The sequence below is a fragment of the Pseudorca crassidens genome, chromosome 1 (genome assembly GCF_039906515.1).
Source record: "Pseudorca crassidens isolate mPseCra1 chromosome 1, mPseCra1.hap1, whole genome shotgun sequence".
NCBI classification, from domain to species: Eukaryota; Metazoa; Chordata; class Mammalia; order Artiodactyla; family Delphinidae; genus Pseudorca; species Pseudorca crassidens.
The window spans coordinates 53,427,143-53,450,174 of NC_090296.1; the positions used below are offsets into that span (position 1 = coordinate 53,427,143).

Here is a 23,032-nt window from a genome sequence, read left to right on the forward strand (position 1 = left end):
AGAACTAGAGTAGGAAAGTTATATTTTCAGTAGCTTTGTGAAATAAAATATTGGCAGGACATTTTTTGTGCATGCAGTTTCTCATGTGTAGAGAGGAATTGAATTTGGAGGTGATTCAGTCAGGGTTTTATCTTTCATATTAAAATAGTATTAAAAAGGTTTTATTGACTTTTAATCTTTCCTTAAGCAACATTCCATTTTGTGCAGCTTTTTAGTTCCTTCACATATGTTACACTACAGTATTATCTTACTCAAAAAAGAAACACCTCCCTTATCATATAGCAGCATTGTCCTAGAATATGGCAACAGTACATTTAAATGTACTCTGAATGTCTGAAATCCCAAGATAAGAAATGTAGCTAGTTTAATAGTTAGGCTTGAATTGACTTGTGTTAGAATTAGATCTGTAATAACATTCTTAAACAGCAGTTAGTATTTACAGTATGTCAACCTGATACTGTATTGAAACCTACTACAAGGTCTATAGTTTAAAACTGTCGTTTTCTCCGGTGCAAACCACAATTTTATTGTTTTGTAATTTAGTCCAATATATTGGCTCCTAACCACACACAAAACTTGGAATCAAATCCCTCTGCTTTGGCATATTTATTTTTCACAAATTATGCTCTGATTCTGCCTCTCTTTTTCTTTCTTTTTCATTTCATTAGCCATGGGGAAGGAATATCGATGTAAGCCTAAAAGTAAATAATAGTTAATATATCTGTACTTGAAAGGAGAACACCTCCTGAAAACATATTTAGCCCTTTATAAAACAAAGTCTACACATTTCTCGGATTTCCCAGGGCAGGCCTTAATTTGTTGAGGCACCCCTCAACTCCTAGAATTAGACTCCCCATTCCAGTGTTTTCAGATGCACATGTCAGTTGGAGGCTAGTGCAGAAATCCCAGTTAGGAGTTTGGTAACAGATACTTGGCAAGGGCTGAGGTACTCATGACACCGCACTTGTCTGGGTTGTGACCCAGTTCAGCAATCAAGGTATGATATTCTTAATTTTATGAAACTACTTGTAGAGTCCAATGTAAATAACCATTATAATGCTTAAATGTGTTAAGTATGAATGTATGTATGATTTGTATGCTTTGATTTCTTTAATTTGACCTTTGGTCCAGTATTGTATTTAGCAAAATATGACTACTTTTGTCCTTTGCAAAGTAGTATTTTATAGCAAACTTTAGAAGCACCAGCAAAAGTCTCTCTCTCTTTTCCCCCCATCCCATGATAAATACCTAAATATATGGATATATTACTTCTTTTCTTGCTTTTTAAAATTGTATCTGCCTAATCTGATATTTTGGGGTTGGCAGTTGAAATGTCAATAAATGAAGACTTGGTTAATAGTTTATGACCATGCTTACTGTTCCATGTAATAATACACTTGTTTTTCTTACTCTTTTCTTAGTGGCATATTGTCAGCTGCCACTGTTGTTCTCCATTGTTCTGTCTCAGGAAGTCTTTCCTTGTTTAAATTTTTCCTCCTTACCTTGTGAAGTCTGAGAACTTAAGTAACTGAGCCCATTATAGTTTTGTATGAGTTAGGAGTGAAAACACTGTGAGCAATAGCCTAAGAGCCTTTTCCACAGTCACTTCAGAATTTAGGCTTTTAAATTATGCCTTAGGGGGTTCACAAGTCCTTTTTGCCTTCTATTCTAAGTGGTAGAGATTTCTCGAAGCCTGACTAGCAAATCATGTTTATTTGAAAATTATCAACTTTATTTCACTCTGGAGTTTATCTACAATGTTTTAAATCCATCTCAAGTCAGACTGCCTAGATTAGAATCTCAGCTCCACCATTCACTATGTACGTGACCTTGGGAAAGTTATCTAAAGTCTGTCAGATTGGTAATAAGTAAAAGTTATCTAAACTGTTTCTCAGATTGGTAATAATAGTAGCTATCTCATAAAATTACATGAGAAATATATGAAAAGCTTTCTGAAGTGTGCCTGGAACATATTAAGGGCTATAGTTGTCTCCATCTAATTACAAACACCTCGAGGGCAGGATTTTTGTCTGTTTTGTTCTATTGTCTCCAATGCCTAGAACAGAGTCTGACACACAGTTGGCACTTAATAAATATATGTTGAATTAACAGTTTTTCTTTAAATAAAACATAGGTTATTCCTTTGTTTGCTGTCAGTTTATTTTGTTGCTATCAATGACCTGGCTAATTAAGCTCCTGATCTGATTTCTAATCTTTGCTGTATCTTGGAACCAATTTAGATATTTGAGTAACCTGAGTATAGATACGTGACAAGATTAGGAGACTATATGCCAAGGTGTTTTCCTAATCAAGGTAGACATTTGGCCTGAGCAGTCCTTTGGAAACTAATGGAATTCCCTTGGAGAGGCAAACAGAGGCCCAGCAGAGTTAAATCTGTTCAACATTACTCTTTAAGATTAGCTATGAACCACCTTAGCAATATTACTATAAAATGAAATTGTAGAATCATAAAAAGTTTCAAAATATAACATTATAATACAGTGTCACCAGGATGGGTAATAAAAAGAAAAAAAGAAAAACACCTAGTTTTTATCAGACCAATAAGACAAGAGTAAGAGAGTAACTAATAAGAGAGTACCTTTTTGCACCATCCCTCTATGTTACAAATACTGGTTTTAGAAATACCAGCTGCCTCCATTTCAGCAGCTCTGATGGCCAGAGCAGAATTATTGTTTTGTTTTCTTTGCTACTCTAGTGAGGCCTCAAGAAGTATAGCTGGGAGATCAACACCAGATGGTCTTGGAGGTGATGTCTTTATCTGTTCTCCTACTGCTGTGTCACTCTTACAGAAGAGCCTTAAATCTTAACTGATCTTTTTAATTCTATATTGAATTACCCACATACTGGTCCTCTTATGACAAAGGCCATATGCCTTTAGTTTTGGTTTCGGGGACATAATTTGGTTTAATCAAATGGTTTACTGATAGTAATGTATGTGCTATAACTGAGCAAAGAATTAAGTACAAAGAAGTGTAAATAATATGCTGTAATTATTTTATGTGAGTGGTGCACTAAATTTTGAAAGAGAAATTCTTTGCTATCACCTTGTTAGTGATATAAAGCATGATTAAGTTTAGATGGGTTGAACAGTGAGAGAACAGAAAGGTCTTCATAGCTAGTATTTTTCAATGAATGGTTCATGAAATCCTGAGTTTTTATGTTTTTTTTTTTTTTTGGTTAAGTTTATGACAAATAGGTCTTATGTGGAGTTTCTGTTCTCTAGTCTTTAAATTCAACATTCTTTTATTCAATAAGACTTTATTAAGCACATAATTCTTTGCCAAATCCTTTTATGCGTGCTGTTGGTACGAATATGAAAAACACCACCCTTTTCACAGATAATTCAATTCTTAAATATCGCACAGTGAAAGGCGAAGGTAAATGTTCTAATGGTGGCTAAGGTATGTGGGGAGGGGTGTGTGTGTGAAGCTATAATAAGCCACTATGCTTATACAAAAGAGGAAGGAATTCAATTGCCTTGTACAAAAACTAAGAATTTGGTAAAAAACTGATATTGACACTTGACCGTGGTAAAGTGGTTTACCAGGTGAATAAGCACTGGAAGAGAATCCCAGGCAGCAGGAATAGCAAGTTCATGCCTTGTTGATTTTGTGAGGAGGACATCTTTGCAAACTGGCACTATTCCTAAAAACCTGGTATCTTCCATGAAGAACAGGAAAATTCCACGGACAGCAAGTTTCTTGGTTGGAAGTACTTAGCTTGGATTTTCTCTCCATGAGTGATGACCCTCTGGTATTCTGCTGCAGCTGCAGATAATGCTCAGTTTCTGGTGAACTTGAATGAGACCTTGCTTTGCCATGATTTCACCTGTTGGAAGGAACATTAAGGGATTGTTGGCCAGGGGAGGGAGATGTAAGTGGTAATAAAGTTCTTCTTCATCATGTTTTAACAATATTTATGAAGAGTTTTTAGGCCATTAAGTACTAGTACCCCAACTATTGGCATAACTTATCGACTGAAATAAGCTTTTGACTTTATCTTTTGCTCACCTTGGAACACAAGTTACAGTTCTAGTTTTTCTGTTTATCTTGTTTAATGACTAGATTCAAATGTAAATAACACTAATTATAATTTGTAAATTCTGATTTCATTGAAGAATATCTTTTGGCAAATTTTTTTTTAATATTTATTTATTTATTTGGCTGCACTGGGTGTGACCGGGGATCAAACCTGGGCCCCCTGCACTGGGAGCATGGAATCTTAGCTACTGGGCCACCAGGGAAGTCCCCAGATTTCTTTACTCATTATGCTGTGATGGCATAAATATTCTGGTCAGGGATCATAAATGCACATGACTTCAGAGACCAGGGAGGTGATGTAAATATGTGAAGTCACCCAAGACAATGGGAGTCATGGGGAGAAGGCTGGTTCTCATCCTATTAGGATGTAGGATTCTGAGTGCAGGAATTCTTGGGCTGTTTTGTTCACCATTATATCCCAAGTGCCTATCACAGGCCTTGATACATAGTAGGTGCTCAATATATACTTATTAAATGAATATGTTGAAATGTGTTATACTGGGGAGACCAAACAATACCTAAAGACATTTATTCCTAATAATGATAACAACAACAAACAATAAATAATATTGTGCCAATCAAACAAAACCCATCTAGGGAAGCCATTTTTGGAACTCATGGCATTAAGCAGTAGGTCTCTTCTAGAAAACTTTTATGTAATTTTCCATGAAGGAAAATATTTGCTCTGCCTCCTCAATCATTTGCAGAACTATCTGTCCTTTGAACATTAAAAAAATGAAAAATGCTTGTTAGCTTCAGTATCTATAGCAAAGGCTCTCTCTTGCATTAGAGACTATTTATGAATACTATTTCAAATATTGCCATATCCAGGAACATTGTTTTAAATAGAATTTCCTAATATTATATCATTCCTGGGCTTCATGAGAATCCATTTGTCAATAATGATAATATTTGAATAATAACTTCAACTATATGCGTGGATTATTTTGAATTTTCAAATCAACTTCTAATATATTCTCTCATTTTTATCATGTGAAATGTCCATTGCTACCTGTATTTCAATGAAACATCTGTTGAAAATGAATTCCAATGAAATGCATGAAAATACAGTGATTCTTATATCTTAGTGAAATGACTTCTTTTTGCAAGAGAAACTTTTTTCTATTCTTTGAATCTGTAAACATAGCATGTTGCTCCATATAGAAGCTGGACTTGGTTTGTCTATCGTGTATATTTTAGTTTAAAAAATGTATGGCCATGGAAAAGAAGCAGAAAGTTAATTGTATATATTTTTACTTCCTCTTCCTTTTATTCATGGTGTGCTCTTACTTATTTTATTTTGTGTTTATATCCTGATGGGTAAAGGTGCCCCTACTCACCACTGATTTCTTCCTTATTCTTTCTTTAGCCTTTTCACCTTATCTCCATGTGGCCAACTACTGATCATTGAATTTACATGGAAAGGGTGTCCTAGCAGACACTGTGAGTGCCCTGTTTTCTCCTCTTAGCCTGTTCTGGAGGTTATTGTAGTTTCTTTTGACAGATTCGATTCACTATCCTTCTGTTTGAAAACTTTCGCTGGACTCAACAATGTGTTCAGCCAATGCAGAAGGCTGGTAAGTTAAGACCCATAGAATGATCCTTAACTAATGAAGGACAGGAGTTGGTAGGTAAATACCCCAGCCAGCCTCCTCACTTTTCAGAGGGAGAGTCCTGAGATGTGTTCTATCTAGTTTTCCAAAGGGTCCCCAGCAGCAGGGAGTCAGGTTTCTCACAGTGACAACCGCTCCTTAGTGCTCCATTACTGGGTTTTCTCCCTTTCTTTGTCTCTTCCCTTCTCCTTCAGTATTCTTCCTGCGATCTCCACCCAAATGAACTATTTTCTTATATTAGGACCTGCTTTTGGGAGGATTCAGAATAAGACAAATACCATCCTAGCTGAGGATTTTTTATTGGAGTTCATTCTGGTGGGGTTTTTTTTATTGTTGCTTTATTGGTTTGGGGCGGGGTTTTGTTTGTTTTTTCATGTTCTTTCTTCCTTGTGATTTTTCTCTGTGACTCAGTATTCAAGTTCCTTCCAATCAAATAATCATATGTCTCAGATTATCTCTAACTCAAGGCAACGGGCAGCTTTTACCATAGCTAACTATTTCATATCAATTTAATCGAAGCGTCAGGGGTGAAAAACTAAGTTCCTTTTTAAAAATTAAAAGGCCCAGATCCATGGAGAGCCAAATCTCTAAAAATATAAAGATGATTAGCACTACATTTTTTTCAATTTTTTTAAACCATATTTATCTTCAGCTAGCTGTTATGTTAGGTAGTAGCCAAAACAAACCCACCAATACAATAGTATTTTCTTCCTACAGAATGTATTCTTAATTAACCCCAAACTAAATCTTTGTATTACACACCCAGAAGACCTCACGAGGAACTGACTCTAAAATTAATGGTCATGAATCCCAGTCTACAAACTCAGGTTTGAAAGAAATATATCTTTATTATTCTATAATTCAACTTCATTTTTATTTCAACTACCTATTCTGCTATAATTTCAGAAATTGTATCTCAGTCAATGTGGAGTTCCCATTTCCACCAGATTTTATTTAAATTCTAGGGGGTGCTATATTATACCAAGGTGTGGGGCATGAGATCTGGATCTTCTGACAGGCACGTATCATCTAAGATCTCCCTCATTCGTATTGTCTTGCCACATTCAGTTCTGGCCCATCTCTCTGCTTCTTCCATTCCATTGTGTGGGGCTGGGGCTGTTCCCCTGAGGCATGGAGCCTTTCCCATGAGACTCACTATGGCCTGTCTGTGTAGCCAGTCATACTTAGTGACCTCAAAGCAGAAAGGGACACACGCATCCCCTCTGCTCTTGAATATGCAGATGTTCAGGATTTGGTGTGGGAGTCAAGAAGCCAGTCCTCTCTGTCTCAGACCAACTGAAGTAACTGTTGCTTAGCCCAAGAAAACTTTCTTTTTGTTGGCCAGGAGGGGAGGAACTGAAGGGAACATGGGAAGAATTCTCTTCCTCAGAGATATTTCCTAAAATATACTTTCCGTGTTGTAGTTATTGAAGGTTTAGGATTTTGGAAAATAAAAACCACAGACTATTTCGTCTCTCCTCTCTTTCATTTCCCTTCCCTTCTTTTCCCTTTCTTTCTCTTTCTTTTTCTGTCATTCTACTTCATTACATCCCTCCCAGGATGAATAATTTATAGACCTATCTATCTATCTCTCGTATTTCCACCACAGAGAACATCAAGCATGCTAGAATGTTGACATACCAATCTTAAAGGAGCCAAGTCTCCAAGACAACCGCTGTGGTGACGCATGCCTTCCATCATTGAGTGCTGGCAAGATTCTCATTCGGATAGTCTGATGGGCACTTTTTTTATGAGCACTGTATACACAGAGAATGTTTATAGCTGGTGGTGTATGTCTGTGCATGTGTCATATTAAAAGCAGACTTAGTTGGAATAATTTTTATGTAATTTGAGCCATGTTTTGGCAATAACTATAAAACATGTTTACAATAATCTATGATTTTTAAAATATACTGTAGGGCTTCCCTGGTGGCGCAGTGGTTGAGAGTCCGCCTGCCGATGCAGGGGACACGGGTTCGTGCTCCAGTCTGGGAAGATCCCACATGCCGCGGAGCGGCTGGGCCCGTGAGCCATGGTCACTGAGCCTGCACATCCGGAGCCTGTGCTCCCCAACGGGAGAGGCCACAACAGTGAGAGGCCCGCGTACCGCAAAAATAAATGAATAAATAAATAAAATATACTATAGATGCTTCACTTGATAGATTTACTTTTTTACTTTATGTATTTCACCTTTTTCTACTTTTTACTTTGGTTCGATGAACATCCCAAATAAAAATTAACATACTGTCCACTCACTGTTTCTCTTGTCCCTTTTCAACTTCTCTGTTTTATTTCTTTATTACTTAAAATGAGCTTCAAATAGTAATCTGTCTCTGATGTGTTGCTGTGAAGAATGACTGGCTATCTAGATCCTGCAGTATGTTTTAGAACAATGCTCTTGTCTCATGGTTATAAGGAAGCTGATGATCCCGATGGCTTTACATGTTTATTCTTACGTAGTGATGGGATAATTGAACCAAAACATGCAATAGATATTTAATAAACACTCAACCACATACATGATTTACTGCAATGAGATTAATCTTTCTTAATTTCCTAATTACCTATATAAGTGCAGGAAAAGAAACATAATGCATGGACTCAGGGTGGTGTTGGAGAGTTTAAGAGCACTATAAAAAACTAGCATTCACTTGCACTTCACTTTTGCCTATGAGCTTTTTTTTTTGTCTCGCTCTATTTTTTTAACACCTTTATTTGAGTATAATTGCTTTACAATGATGTGTTAGTTTCTGCTTTATAACAAAGTGAGTCAGCTATACATATACATATATCCCCATATCTCTTCCCTCTTGCGTCTCCCTCCCTCCCATCCTCCCTATCCCACCCCTCTAGGTGGTCACAAAGCACCGAGCTGATCTCCCTGTGCTATGTGGCTGCTTTTCACTAGCTATCTGTTTTACATTTGGTAGTGTATAGATGTCCATGCCACTCTCTCGCTTTGTCCCAGCTTAAACTTCATCTTCCGTGTGTCCTCAAGTCCATTCTCTAGTAGGTTCTGTCCTGCCCCTAGGTTCCTCATGACCTTTTTTTTTTTTTTAAGATACCATATATATTTGTTAGCATACAGTTTTTGCTTTTCTCTTTCTGATTTACTTCACTCTCTATGACAAACTCTAGGTCCAACCACCTCACTACAAATAACTCCATTTCCTTTCTTTTTATGGCTGAGTAATATCCCATTGTATATATGTGCCACATCTTCTTTACCCATTCATCTACTGATGGCCACTTAGGTTGTTTCCATGTCCTGGCTATAATAAATAGAGCTGCAATGAACATTGTGGTACATGACTCTTTTTGAATTATGGTTTTCTCAGGGTATATGCCCAAGGGTGGGATTGCTGGGTCATATGGTAGTTCTACTTTTAGGTTTTTAATCAATTTACATTCCCACCAACAGTGCAAAAGGGTTCCCTTTTCCCACACCCTCTCCAGCATTTATTGTTTGGAGATTTTTTGATGATGGCCATTCTAACTGGTGTGAGGTGATACCTCATTGTAGTTTTGATTTGCATTTCTCTAATGATAAATGATGTTTAGCATTCCTTCATGTGTTTGTTGGCAATCTGTATATCTTCATTGGAGAAATGTTTATTTAGGTCTTCTGCCCATTTTTGGATTGGGTCGTTTGTTTTTTTGATACTGAGCTGCACTAGCTGCTTGTAAATTTTGGAGATTAATCCTTCGTCAGTTGCTTCATTTGCACATATTTTCTCCCATTCTGAGGGTTGTCTTTTCATCTTGTTTATGGTTTCCTTTGCTGTACAGAAGCTTTTGAGTTTAGTTGGGTCCCATTTGTTTATTTTTGTTTTTATTTCCATTTCTCTAGGAGGTGGGTCAAAAAGGATCTTGCTGTGATTTATGTCATAGAGTGTTCTGCTCATGTTTTCCTCTAAGAGTTTTAGAGTGTCTGGCATTACATTTAGGTCTTTAATCGATTTTGAGTTTATTTTTGTGTATAGAGTTCAGGAGTGTTCTAATTTCATTCTTTTACATTTAGCTGTGCAGTTTTCCCAGCACCACTTATTGAAGAGATTGTCTTTTCTCCATTGTTTATTCTTGCCTCCTTTATAAAAAATAAGGTGACGATATGTGCGTGGGTTTATCTCTAGGAATTCTATCCTGTTCCACTGATCTATATTTCTATTTTTGTGCCAGTACCATACTGTGTTAATTACTGTAGTTTTATAGTATAGTCTGAAGTCAGGGAGCCCGATTCCTCCAGCTCCGTGTTTCGTTCTCAAGATTGCTTTGCCTATTCGGGGTCTTTTGTGTTTCCATACAAATTGTGAAATTTTTTGTTCTAGTTCTGTGAAAAATGTCCGTGATACTTTGATAGGGATTACTTTGAATCTGTAGATTCCTATGAGTAGCATAGTCATTTTCACCATGTTGATTCTTCCAATCCAAGAACATGGTATATCTCTCCATCTATTTGTATCATCTTTAATTTCTTTCATCAGTGTCTTATAGTTTTCTGCATACAGCTCTTTTGTCTCCTTAGGTAGGTTTATTCCAAGGTATTTTATTCTTTTTGTTGTAATGGTAAATGGGAGTGTTTCCTTAATTTCTCTTTCAGATTTTTCATCTTTAGTGTATAGGAATGCAAGAGATTTCTGCGCATTAATTTTGTATGCTGCCACTTTATGAAATTCACTGATTAGCTCTAGTAGTTTTCTGGTACCATCTTTGGGATTCTCTATATATAGGATCATGTCATGTGCAAACAGTGACAGCTTTACTTCTTCTCTTCCAGTTTGGATTCCTTTTATTTCTCTTTCTTCTCTGATTTCTGTGGCTAAAACTTCCAAAACAATGTTGAATAATAGTGGTTAGAGTGGGCAACCTTGTCTTGTTCCTGATCTTAGTGGAAATGGTTTCAGTTTTTCACATTGAGGATGATGTTGGCTGTGGGTTTGTCATATATGGCCTTTACTGTGTTGAGGTAAGTTCCCTCTGTGCCTACTTTCTGGAGGGTTTTTGTCATAAATCAGTGTTGAATTTTGTTGAAAGCTTTTTCTGCATCTATTGAGATGATTATATGGTTTTTCTCCTTCAATTTGTTAATATGCTGTATCACATTGATAAATTTGCATATACTGAAGAAACTTTGCATTCCTGGAATAAACCCCACTTGATCATGATGTATAATCCTTTTAATGTGCTGTTGGATTCTGTTTGCTAGTATTTTGTTGAGGATTTTGCCTCTATGTTCATCATGATATTGGCCTGTAGTTTTCGTTCTTTGTGACATCTTTGTCTGGTTTTGGTAACAGGGTGATACTGGTCTCATAGAATGAGTTTGGAGGTGTTCCTCCCTCTGATATATTTTGGAAGAGTTTCAGAAGGATAGGTGTTAGCTATTCTATAAATGTTTGATAGAGTTTGCCTGTGAAGCCATCTGGTCCTGGGCTTTTGTTTGTTGGGAGATTTTTAATCACAGTCTCAATTTCAGTGCTTGTGATTGGTCTGTTTGTATTTTCTGTTTCTTCCTGGTTCAGTATTGGAACTTTGTGCTTTTCTAAGAATTAGTCCATTTCTTCCAAGTTGTCCATTTTACTGGCATACAGTTGCTGTAGTAATCTCTCATGATCCTTTGTATTTCTGCAGTGTCAGTTGTCAACTCTCCTTTTTGATTTCTAATTCTATTGATTTGAGTCTTCCTCCTTTTTTTTTGTTGATGAGTCTGGCTAATGTATTATCAATTTTGTTTATCTTCGCAAAGAACCAGCTTTTAGTTTTATTGATCTTTGCTATTGTTTCCTTCATTTCTTTCTGATCTGATCTTTATGATTTCATTCCTTCTGCTAACTTGGGGGTTTTTTGTTCTTCTTTTTCTAATTGCTTTAGGTGTATGGTTAGGTTGTTTATTTGATATGTTTCTTGTTTCTTGAGGTAAGATTGTATTGCTATAAACTTCCCTCTTGGAACTGCTTTTGCTGCATCCCATAGGTTTTGGGTTATCATGTTTTCATTGTCATTTGTTTCTAGGTATTTTTTGATTTCCTCATTGATTTCTTCCCTGATCTCCTGGTTATTAATTAGTGTATTGTTTAGCCCCTCTGTGTTTGTATTTTTTATAGGTTTTTTTCCTGTAATTGATATCTAGTCTCAAAGCATTGTGATCAGAAAAGATACTTGATATGATTTCAATTTTCTTAAATTTACCAAGGCTTGATTTGTGGCCCAAGATACGATCTATCCTGGAGAATGTTCCATGGGCACTTGAGAAGAAAATGTATTCTGTTGTTTGTGGATGGACTGTCCTATAAATATCACTTAAGTCCATCTTGTTTAATATATCATTTAAAACTTGTGTTTCCTTATTTATTTTCAGTTGGATGATCTTTCCATGGTGAAAGTGGGGTGTTACCATCCCCTACTATGATTGTGTTCCTGTCAATTTCCCCTTTTATGGCTGTTAGCATTTGCCTTATGTACTGAGGTACTCTAAGTTGGGTGCATAAATACTTACAATTGTTATATCTTCTCCTTGGATTGATCCCTTGATCATTATGTAGTGTCCTTCTTTGTCTCCTGTAATAGTCTTTGTTTTAAAGTCTATTTTGTCTGATACGAGAATTGCTACTCCAGCTTTCTTTTGATTTGCATTTGCATGGAATATCTTTTTCCATCCCCTCACTTTCAGTCTGTATGTGTCCCTAGGTCTGAAGTGGTCTCTTGTAGACAGCATATATACAGGTCTTGTGTTTGGATCCATTCAGCCAGTCTGTGTCTTTTGGTTGGAGCATTTAATCCATTTACGTTTAAGGTAGTTATTGATATGTATGTTCCTATTCCCATTTTCTTAATTGTTTTGGGTTTGTTATTGTAGATGTTTTCCTTCTCTTGTGTTTCCTGCCTAGAGAAGTTCCTTTAGCATTTGTTGTAAAGCTGGTTTGGTGGTGCTGAATTCTCTTAGGTTTTGCTTGTCTGTAAAGGTTTTAATTTCTCCATCAAATCTGGCTGAGATCCTTGCTGGGTAGAGTAATCTTGGTTGTAGATTTTTCTCCTTCATCACTTTAATTATGTCCTACCACTCCCTTCTGGCTTGCAGAGTTTCTACTGAAAGATCAGCTGTTAAACTTATGGGGAATCCCTAATATGTTATTTGTTGTTTTTCCCTTTCTGCTTTTAATATTTTTTTCTTTGTATTTAATTTTTGATAGTTTGATTAATATGAGTCTTGGTGTGTTTCTCCTTGAATTTATCCTGTATGTGACTCTCTGCGCTTCCTGGACTTGATTAACTATTTCCTTTCCCATATTAGGGAAGTTTTCAACTATAATCTCTTCAAATATTTTCTCAGTCCCTTTCTTTTTCTCTTCTTCTTCTGGGACCCCTATAATTCGAATGTTGGTGCATTTAATGTTACCCCAGGGGTCTCTGAGACTGTCCTCAATTCTTTTCATTCTTTTTTCTTTATTCTCTCTGCAGTAGTTATTTCCACTATTTTATCTTCCAGGTCACTTATCCGTTCTTCTGCCTCAGGTATTCTGCTATTGATTTCTTCTAGAGAATTTTTAATTTAGCTTATTGTGTTGTTCATCATTGTTTGTTTGCCCTTTAGTTCTTCTAGGTCCTTGTTAAACGTTTCTTGTTTTTTCTCCATTCTATTTCCACAATTTTGGATCATCTTTACTATCATTACTCTGAATTCTTTTTCAGGTAGACTGCCTAGTTCCCCTTCAGTTGTTTGGTCTGGTGGGTTTTTACCTTGCTCCTTCATGTGCTGTGTGCTTCTCTGTCTTCTCATTCTGCTTAACTTACTGTGTTTGGGTCTTCTTTTTGCAGGCTGTGGTTTCATAGTTCCTGTTGTTTTTGATGTCTGCCCCTAGTGGCTAAGGTTGGTTCATTTCGTTGTGTAGGTTTCCTGATGGAGGGGACTAGCGCCTGTGTTCTGGTGGATGAGGCTGGATCTTTTCTTTCTGGTGGGCAGGTCCATGTCCAATGGTTTGTTTTCTTGTGTCTGTGACTTTATTATGATTTTAGGCAGCCTCTCTGCTAATGGGTGGGTTTGTGTTCCTGTCTTGCTAGTTGTTTGGCATACGGTGTCCAGCACTGTAGCCTGCTGGTCGTTGAGTGAAGCTGGGTGCTGGTGTTGAGATGGAGATCTCTGGGAGATTTTTGCTGTTTGATATTATGTGGAGCTGGGAGGTCTCTGGTGGACCGATGTCCTGAACTCGGCTGTCCCACCTCAGAGGCACAGGACTGACACCCGGCCAGAGCACCAAGACTCTGTCATCCACACGGCTCAGAATAAAAGGGAGAAAAAAAGAAACAGAAACAAAAAAATAAATAAATAAATAAAATAAAGTTATTAAAATAAAAAATAATTATTAAAAACTAAAAAGTAATTTTAAAAAAAGAAAGAAAGAAGAGAGCAACCAAACCAAAAATCAAATCCACCAGTGATAACAATCGCTAAAAACTATACTTAAAAAAAAAAAAAGGTCAGTCAGAACCCTAGGACAAATGGTAACAGCAAAGCTATACAGACAAAATCACACACAGAAGCATACACATACACACTCACAAAAAGAAACAAAGGAAAATATATATATTGTTGCTCCCAATGTCACTGCCTCAATTTGGGATAATTCGTTGTCTATTCACGTGTTCCACCGATGCAGGGTACATGAAGTTGATTGTGGAGATTTAATCCCCTGCTCCTGAGGCTGCTGGTAGAAATTTCCCTTTCTCTTCTTTGTTGGCACAGCTCCTGGGATTCAGCTTTGGATTTGGACCCGTCTCTGCGCGTAGGTCTCCTGAGGGCGTCTGTTTCCCGCCCAGACAGGAGGGGGTTAAAGGAGCAGCTGATTCGGGGGCTCTGGCTCACTCAGGCCGGGGGGAGGGAGGGGCACGGAGTGCGGGTTGAGCCTGCAGCAGGCCGGCGTGATGTGGCAACAACCTGAGGTGTGCCATGTGTTCTCCCGGGAAAGTTGTCCCTGGATCACGGGACCCTGGCAGTGGCGGGCTGCACAGTCTCCCGGGAGGGGAGGTGTGGATAGTGACCTGTGCTCGCACACGGGCTTCTTGGTGGCTGCAGCAGCAGCCTTAGCGTTTCATGCCTGTCTCTGCTGTCTGCACTGATAGCTGTGCTCGCGCCCGTCTCTGGACCTCATTTAGGCTGTGCTCTGAATCCCCTCTTCTCGCGTACCCGGAAACAATGGTCCCTTGCCTCTTAGGCAGGTCCAGATGTTTTCCCGAACTCCCTCCCGGCTAGCTGTGGCGCACTAGTCCCGTTCAGGCTGTGTTCACGCAGCCAGCCCCAGTCCTCTCCCTGGGATCTGACCTCCAGAACCCGAGCCTCAGCTCCCAGCCCCCACCTGTCCTGGCCGGGATGAGCAGACAACCTCTCGGGCTGGTGAGTGCTGGTCGGCACTGATCCTCTGTGCAAGCATCTCTCCACTTTGCCCTTTGCACCCCTGTTGCTGTGCTCTCCTCCGTGGCTCCAAAGCTTCCCCCCAACCACCCACCGTCTCTGCCAGTGGAGGGGCTTCGTACTGTGTGGAAACTTTTCCTCCTTCACAGCTCCCTCCCACTGGTGCAGGTCCCATCCCTCTTCTTTTGTCTCTTTTTTCTTTTGCCCTACCCAGGTATGTGGGGAGCTTCGTCCCTTTTGGGAGATCTGAGGTCTTTTGCCAGCATTCAGTAGGTGTTCTGTAGGAGTTGTTCCCCATGTAGATGTATTTCTGATGTATTTGTGGGGAAGAAGATGATCTCCACGTCTTACTCTTGTGCCATCTTGAAGGTTTCCCTGCCTATAAGATTTTAAAGGCACTACTAAAATTAATCTTGAAAAACAATAGTTTCAACTTATAAATTAAAATATATCAATAAAACAAAATTAATAAATTTTTTTATGTGTCCTCAAAATGTATGGGTATATTTAAATATGTTTTTTGTGATATGGCGTAGGACCTCCAAAAGTCAAAATGGTTTTAAAATATCTCTGTCAAATGCATCAGAGTGAAATATAAAAATTACATCGTTTAGTGACTACATTTTTTACACTAGTCATTCATTTATTCATTTGCCCACTTATTGATTTGCCTTACCAATATTTATTAAGCACAGTAACTGTACAAGCACAGGACGAGGCTATAGGGGTGGTAATGAAAATAATGACAAAATAAAATGCTTTTTCTGTGCATGTTTTGTACTAGGTACTATTGTAAGCACTTAACACGTGTTAAATCGTCTCACCTCTGTAAGACAGGTAATTATTTTCCTCCATTTCAACAGTGGAAAACTGAGGCACTCAGGAGTAGAAGAACTAGCCCAAGTGCACACAGTTATTAAATAATAGCAGAATCAAGAACCCAGGTATTGTTCTCCAGAATTTGTGCTCTTACCATTCAACTATCAGGCCATATTTCAGTGAACGCAGTCATGATGCTTCTGTCTGAAGAGCCATAGTGGAAGCCTGGCTAATGTTATAAGATGTGATATGAAAGGGAAAATAAGGGGGCTATGGAAGCTTATAGCAAGGGACTTAACTAGCCCAGGATGAAATGTCTTAAAATATTTTTAATAGTACACAAAAAAATTTTTTTATGTTTTTCCTACTTTAATTTTTTTTCTCTATGGCATGATTTACACTTAAGCTTGATGAATCCAATGACCCTGTGGTTCTTAAACGTAGCCTCATAGTTTAAAAAAGCTGATATTTACAGAATCAAACGTAAGATGCTAGAACAAAATGACAATTTCACCTTTATCTCTTTAGAATTTAAAGCTGTAAAATTTTGTTACTAAAATATGTATGAGCATTCTTAAAGTCTTGAAAGCATTAGCCCATTTTGGGGGTCTTTGTGGGATATTTTTAACATCAGGGATTGTCAGAGAAATAATGCCATCTTTAATAAAACTAAGTTGGACAGTACGCTGTTTTCAATTTAGATTTGGAAAAGAGAATTTTTAATAAGATTGTGAATACACTTCTGCAATGCACTATAGGTAAAACAGTGGTCTCTTGTTATTTATATATTATTTTATGAGCTTTGAAATTCTCTTGAACCTTTTTCTTTATATTGTCTATCTAATAGAAAAACAACTCATCCTTATACAAGTCAATTTCAGGGACAAATATTTCTTAATGTCACCATTGTGTGTTTCCATAATCTAAACATATACTATTAATGGCCCTTAGGCCTTGGGACTTTTAATTTTACTAAAACACGATGTAAAACAAATGAGTTTTACTAATATAACTGTTGGACTGTCTACAATTGTATTTTAACTAAATAGCTTTGTAAGATTATATTATTTACCTCACACTAAGCTATAGAGATTTCTTTTACTTTTTCATAATGCTATGTCAATAATTAAGTATAATATCTTTTAAAAATATTTAATTAGTAGTTTCTTTTTTATCAGTTTAACAATATTAAATAACTCTTTGAGATGCTTTCTTTTCTACCAAATTGCAATGCCTTTTGCCTCTTATTTTCATTTTGTGAATTCCCCAGCAGGTTTATCATAGATATTTATAATTTCAAGTCAACATCTCACAAGGGCAATTAAGATACTTTGGAAACTTCTGTGTCTCTTAAGATGACGTTAGAAGGGCCAGCATGCAACAATGATGTTTAAAAAGGTCCTCCAGGCATTCCATACCTATTCCACAGAACCATAATTATAATATGGAGTTGTCTTCTTGCTCTCCTCTGGTGTCTTTTCAAATTTATTTTTTATTGAGGCAACATTGACTAATAATATTATATAAGTTTCATGTGTACAACATTATATTTCTACTTCTTTGTACCCTACAGCATGGTCACCGTCAAAAATTTAGTTTTCATCAGTTACCATAAAGTTGATCCCCTTTACTCATTTCACCCTCCCCCTGCTCCTTTCCCTCTGGTAACCACTACTCTGTTCTCTGTATCTACATGTTTGTTTTTGTTTCATTTGGTTTGTACATATATTTTGGGGTTTTGTTTGTTTTTTATATTCCAAGTATGAGTGAGATCATATGGTATTTGTCTTTCTGACTTATCTCACTTAGCATCACTTACATAATACTCTCAAGGTCCATCCATGTCCCAAAAGGCAAGTTTTCATCTTTTTATGGTTGAGTAGTATTCCATTGTATCCAAACAAGGCAGACAATATTGAATCACACAAGGAGTTTACCTTCTATTCTGAGAAAAGCACTCTCCAACTCTAAGCTGAAATTAATATCTAAAAAAATTGCACAGTACAATTGAACACTTTGTGTTCCCAATATGGATAGATTTCAGTTTTAACTTTTGCATCAAATATTTCTGAATGTGTGAACTCAAACATTGGCCTAATGCATTCCCTCTGTTTTTATTTAGGAATGCATTATATAGGCTGGCACTGTGGTATAAGCAGAAAAAAAAGTTCTGTATGTGAACAGAGTTTTTGTGCAGTTTCTACTTTGAGTGTTTGATGAAAAGTCTGTAATACAGCATTTTTTATTGAATGGATATTTATCTACAATTTTTTTTTTTACCTGAAAAGTTGCAAACAACTTATTTTCACTGGGGAGATTATTATAACCCAAACATTGGAGTGGTGGCCGTCATAGTTCGGTGACTGTGTTTGAACAGTGGTTTATTTGTTTCTAAGTTTTAAAGCAGTGGTTATGAAAACTCATTGCCTAAACTTTCTGAATAGAGAGGTTAGAGAGGAAATATGGGGGCTGCTTTAAATTACATGATTTTGTTATTCCTTTCAAGATGAAAAAACAGGCCCACTGCTTAGTAAAAACCTGCAGTGATCTTTTATCTTACTTGGTTGTGTTCAGGTTACAAAATATGTATCATTTCACCTCAGAATGATCCAAAAATTAAATAAATGACACTCTTCACCATGAAAATACAAGGACTAAACAGCTGCAATATTTATACCTGGAGGGACAAAAGAGATTGTCAGCATTAAAAGAGAAAGGGATTTTTGTCTTAAAACTTTAATCTGTCTTGTCATTCTAATTTTGGAAGAATAATCCAAGAATACATAAACTTTTTAATTCCCTTCTCCATGTGTAAGATCTTAAAACAATTCCATGGGTTTATAACATGTAATTAAAATGAGTAACCATTCTACATGATTTAAATTTGATTAGTACAGTAAGATTTTGACACAAGAGAACAATGTTTCATTTTAATTGTTTGAGGAAATATAAAGCATACTGTTACTCTAGTTGTAGTAGATCTAAATAGGTGCATGTTCTTTTGTTTATGTCTTTTAGCATCTCCTTCAATTAAACTCTTGGTGGATGACCCTATAGTTGTAAATCCTGGAGAGGCCATAACATTAGTATGTGTTACGACAGGAGGAGAGCCTGTACCCTCTCTCACTTGGGTCAGGTCCTTTGGGACTCTGCCTGAAAAGACTGTTTTGACTGGAGGAACTTTAACCATACCTGCCATCACCTCAGAAGATGCTGGTACTTACAGCTGCATTGCCAATAATAATGTGGGAAACCCTGCAAAAAAGTCTACCAACATCATTGTGAGAGGTAAGTTTGCATAGAGAATGTTACAGCATAAATTTCTATATTTTCATTGAATAGTTTTCATAACATATTTTTAGCGATACTATGGAATAGTTTTATAATATGTTCTTAGTAAAAAAAATGATTAAAATCCAAATGTGGCATAGGGCATTATGCATTGTTATATAGATTGTGTATTAGTTTAAGGATTTAACAAATGCAGCAATTTAATGTTTAATAAACATTTATTGAATCCCTATTACATGCAGAGCTTTAAATTGTGGGATTACATAGAAATCTATAAAACATTATCTTGTACTCAAGGATTCTACTCTCAGATAGTGAAAAAATATATATATCAATTTATAGCCATATGATGCAGTGTTTGGCAAGCATGAATAAAAGCTATAAACATAAAAATTATAGTAGTTTCTGGCTGAGGTTATTAGGGAATATCTAATGACATTTGCATCAGGTCTTGTAGGCTGGGTAGAGTTTTAACAGACTGAGATTAGCTAAGGTCATGGAAAAGTTAGAGTTAGTAAAAGGTAAAGTTTATTTGAGGAATTTATATAAAAGGTGGTTCACTAAGTCAACAGCAGTGATGTCCTAGCTAGTGTGCTGGTGCTGCCTGTGGAAGAGATGCTAACCTTCCATTTCGGAGAAGGTGAAGTCACTGTGCAAGGAAAGCATATGCATCTTCATGTCTCACTTTACCTGGTGTGGTCCTGGGCTGGGGATGGAGGATGGTCACCAAGGCCTCTAAAGTTAAAATAGACATCCATATGCCCAAGAGGACTCTTCCAGTAGACAAATGAAAATTTATCATTAATGAAGGATTATAATGGAAGCAAAACATAATTGAGTATATTGAGATAAACACTTGTGATTTTGTGAACATAGACTGTGGTGGTTTTAGTGACCACAGTTATCTGTTACCACCCAAACAATCAGAAATATGCTACTTGGCCAAAAATATACTCTAGTCAAAATATTGTAAGATGTTACAGTGTAAATCAAGACACTGTGGATTTCATAGCTACTGATTTCATGTCTACTGCAAAGCTAAGGAGAAGGGGAGGAGATTAGAGTAAGTTAAAATGCCAGAAAGCTTTCTGTTCTTACCTAGTTTTAGCTGTTTTTCTTGAATAAATCCTTCTCGAATTTTATCAAGGCTTTGGTTAATTTCCAGAATTCTGAAAAAGTTGATTTTTGACATTTTTGCCTGTGTTTTTGTTGCTTTTATGGAGGACCAGATTTTCAGAGACCTTTATTATGCCATTCTGGAAGTGCTTCTGTCTGTATTCATTTTTTCACAAAAGGAAGGGATAAACCACGGGCTAATAAAAACATTATTGGGGAGTAATCCACAAACCATTTTGGATATATATTATAGGGTAGAACAAATGCACAAATATATATTGCTTTTATTGAGAACCAGGGTTCTCACTGTGGGAGAAGGAAGATACAAATATAGAAGGACAGAGATCTAGTGATATGATACTCTAGTAGCAATGAACATATCTGACACCCAGTTCTTGGTTCTAAACACTATGCCCCCTTGGAAAAAAAAAAAAAAGGAACATTTGGAGAAATAGATGATTCCAGGGCAGGGGCTGGGAAAGTAGAAGGTGAGCCTGGGACGTATTTTGTGCCAGAAAGCAAAGAAGACTAAGAAGGCTAAAAAAAGTGTGGGGGAGGAAAGAAATAAGTGAGAGAGGCTAAGAAGTACAAACTTCCAGTTGCAAAGTAAATGAGTCATGGGTACGAGATGTACAGTGTGGGGAATGTGGTCAATAACTATGAAAAGTAAAAATAAAAATAATAAAGCATCTTGGAAAGCTCAAAGACTAAGGGAAATGTCAAAAGGACATAGGAGACAGCTTAAAGTGACTCCCGTTGGCCAAATTAGTGGCAATTTGAGCATTGAAATGCGTTAACGATGATAATGGTTTATAATATGTTAAATTAAAATTTCATTAGTCCATAGTAATAGTAAAATGAAAAAGAAAAATAGAAATGAAAAGCTGTTCTTTACAGAAGGATCCCAGCTAAAAATCCTAGAAGGAATGGTAGAATAAAAGAAAACAACCATTCTGCAATCCCCGGTGTAATAGTTGGTTCTAGCAAGGATTATCAATGGATGCTGAATTATTGGGTAAAATATTTGGAGGCAATAAAATATTCACAAGATCTCCAAGTATCTCCCCAAACTACAAGCTACCCCTTTGTAGTTTTTACTAACAACAAAGCAGGAAAGGTAGCATTTCAGTTGAGAGATTCAGCAGTCTCTACTCTAACCAAATGATCAGACTTAGGGACCACCAAAAGGGACAATTTGACAGGAAGAGCCTCCTGATGAGATTTTCTAAAAAGCCACAATATCACCTATGTAGGTTTTCACCAAAAAAATGTCAAACGTGAACCTAATCATAAGTAAACAATCAGATAAATCTGAACCAGGGTTTCTCAACCTTGGCACTGCTGACATTTTAGGATGGTAATTCTTTCTTGTGGGAACTGCTCTGTGCATTTGTAGGATGTTTAGATGCATCCCTGGCCTCTACCCACCACATTCCAATAGCACCTTGCTATAGATTGAATGTTCCTGTCCCCTGCCGCAAAGTTCATATGTTTATATCCTAATCCCCAAGGTGATAGTATTAGGAGGTTGGACCTTTGAGAGGTGATTAGGTTGTGAGGGTAGAGCCGTCATGAATGGAATTAGTATCCTTATAAAACAGGCCCAAACCAGGTTCAATCCAGGGAACTAAAATCCCACAAGCCACATGGATTTAAAAAAAAAAAAAAAGAAGCCCAAGAAATCTCCCTTTTTCCTTCACCATTTGAAATTATAGCCAAAAAAAAGTCTATGAACAAGGAAGTGGGTTTTCACCAGACACTGAACCTGCTGGCACCTTGATCTTGGACTTCCCAGCCTCTAGAATTGTGATAAATAAATTGCTGTTGTTTATAAAAATTAAAAAAAAAAAAGACTCTGTGGATACTGCACTATCTGCTACAAAATTGTAAGCCATACAATATTTAGTAATTGCAAGATATACCATTATTTTACGTATCATTATAAAATAAAACATCATGCCACTTGAGCTACTACAGTGTTTTCCTATGAGATCAAATGTTATTGAAAGAAGTCTTTCAGATTTGTTATACTTAGGTTTTCTTTTAAACTGTATATCACCCATTAGCATACATAAAAAGGAAAATAAAATAAAAATCCATTGATTAAATTATTCCTAAAACTTCACAATCAGAACCAACCCAACTTCTAAATCAGTTTTCATCTCAGTCTTTGATGACTATGGTTTTCTAAATCTAGTTTGATCGTAGGATCATCTGAAACTATATTGAATCCCGGTATAACTGGCAAAATGTCTAGCATAAAATGTTGGTGTTGCTTAGGTACCCTCCATAAGGAATTAACTCAGTTCACAGCAATAGATGCTCCCAAAATGATTTGCTCCTCCCCATTTCATCTAGAACTTTTCATCTGTGTTCTTACAAAAGGCAGTTTTCAGTTTTGACATGAATGGCCTAAAATAAACAGAGCCTTAAAAATGTACTTCTCCAATTTGTAATTTTTTTATGCCTTAAATGTATCTGAAGTGTACATTTGCATAGTCATATTATATTACCAGTAGAACCTCTCAGCAGTGGCATTTACATAATTCATGAAATTGAGTTTGCATGTAATCTTACTGAATATAGAAGTAGCCTTGGTTAACGGGTCCTAGGTTAAACTGTGGGGAGAAAAACTACTACAATAATATGTGGCATTTGATTTCTGCCACAAAGGCCAAGAAATTCAGTTAAAGAAAAATGGTTTTCTTCTTATTATATCAAAGAAA

At 36.8% G+C, this 23,032-nt stretch overlaps 1 protein-coding gene across 2 annotated transcripts in view; it reads left to right on the forward strand.

Moving 5' to 3' along the window:
• Window positions 1-23,032, forward strand: part of MDGA2 (MAM domain containing glycosylphosphatidylinositol anchor 2) — an 829,686-nt gene that overhangs the window by 539,068 nt on the left and 267,586 nt on the right. For both annotated transcript variants that reach the window (XM_067736879.1, XM_067736889.1), the window contains exon 6: window positions 18,918-19,187. In XM_067736879.1, coding sequence (XP_067592980.1) covers window positions 18,918-19,187 — 270 coding nt within the window. The remainder of the gene's footprint in view (window positions 1-18,917; window positions 19,188-23,032) is intronic.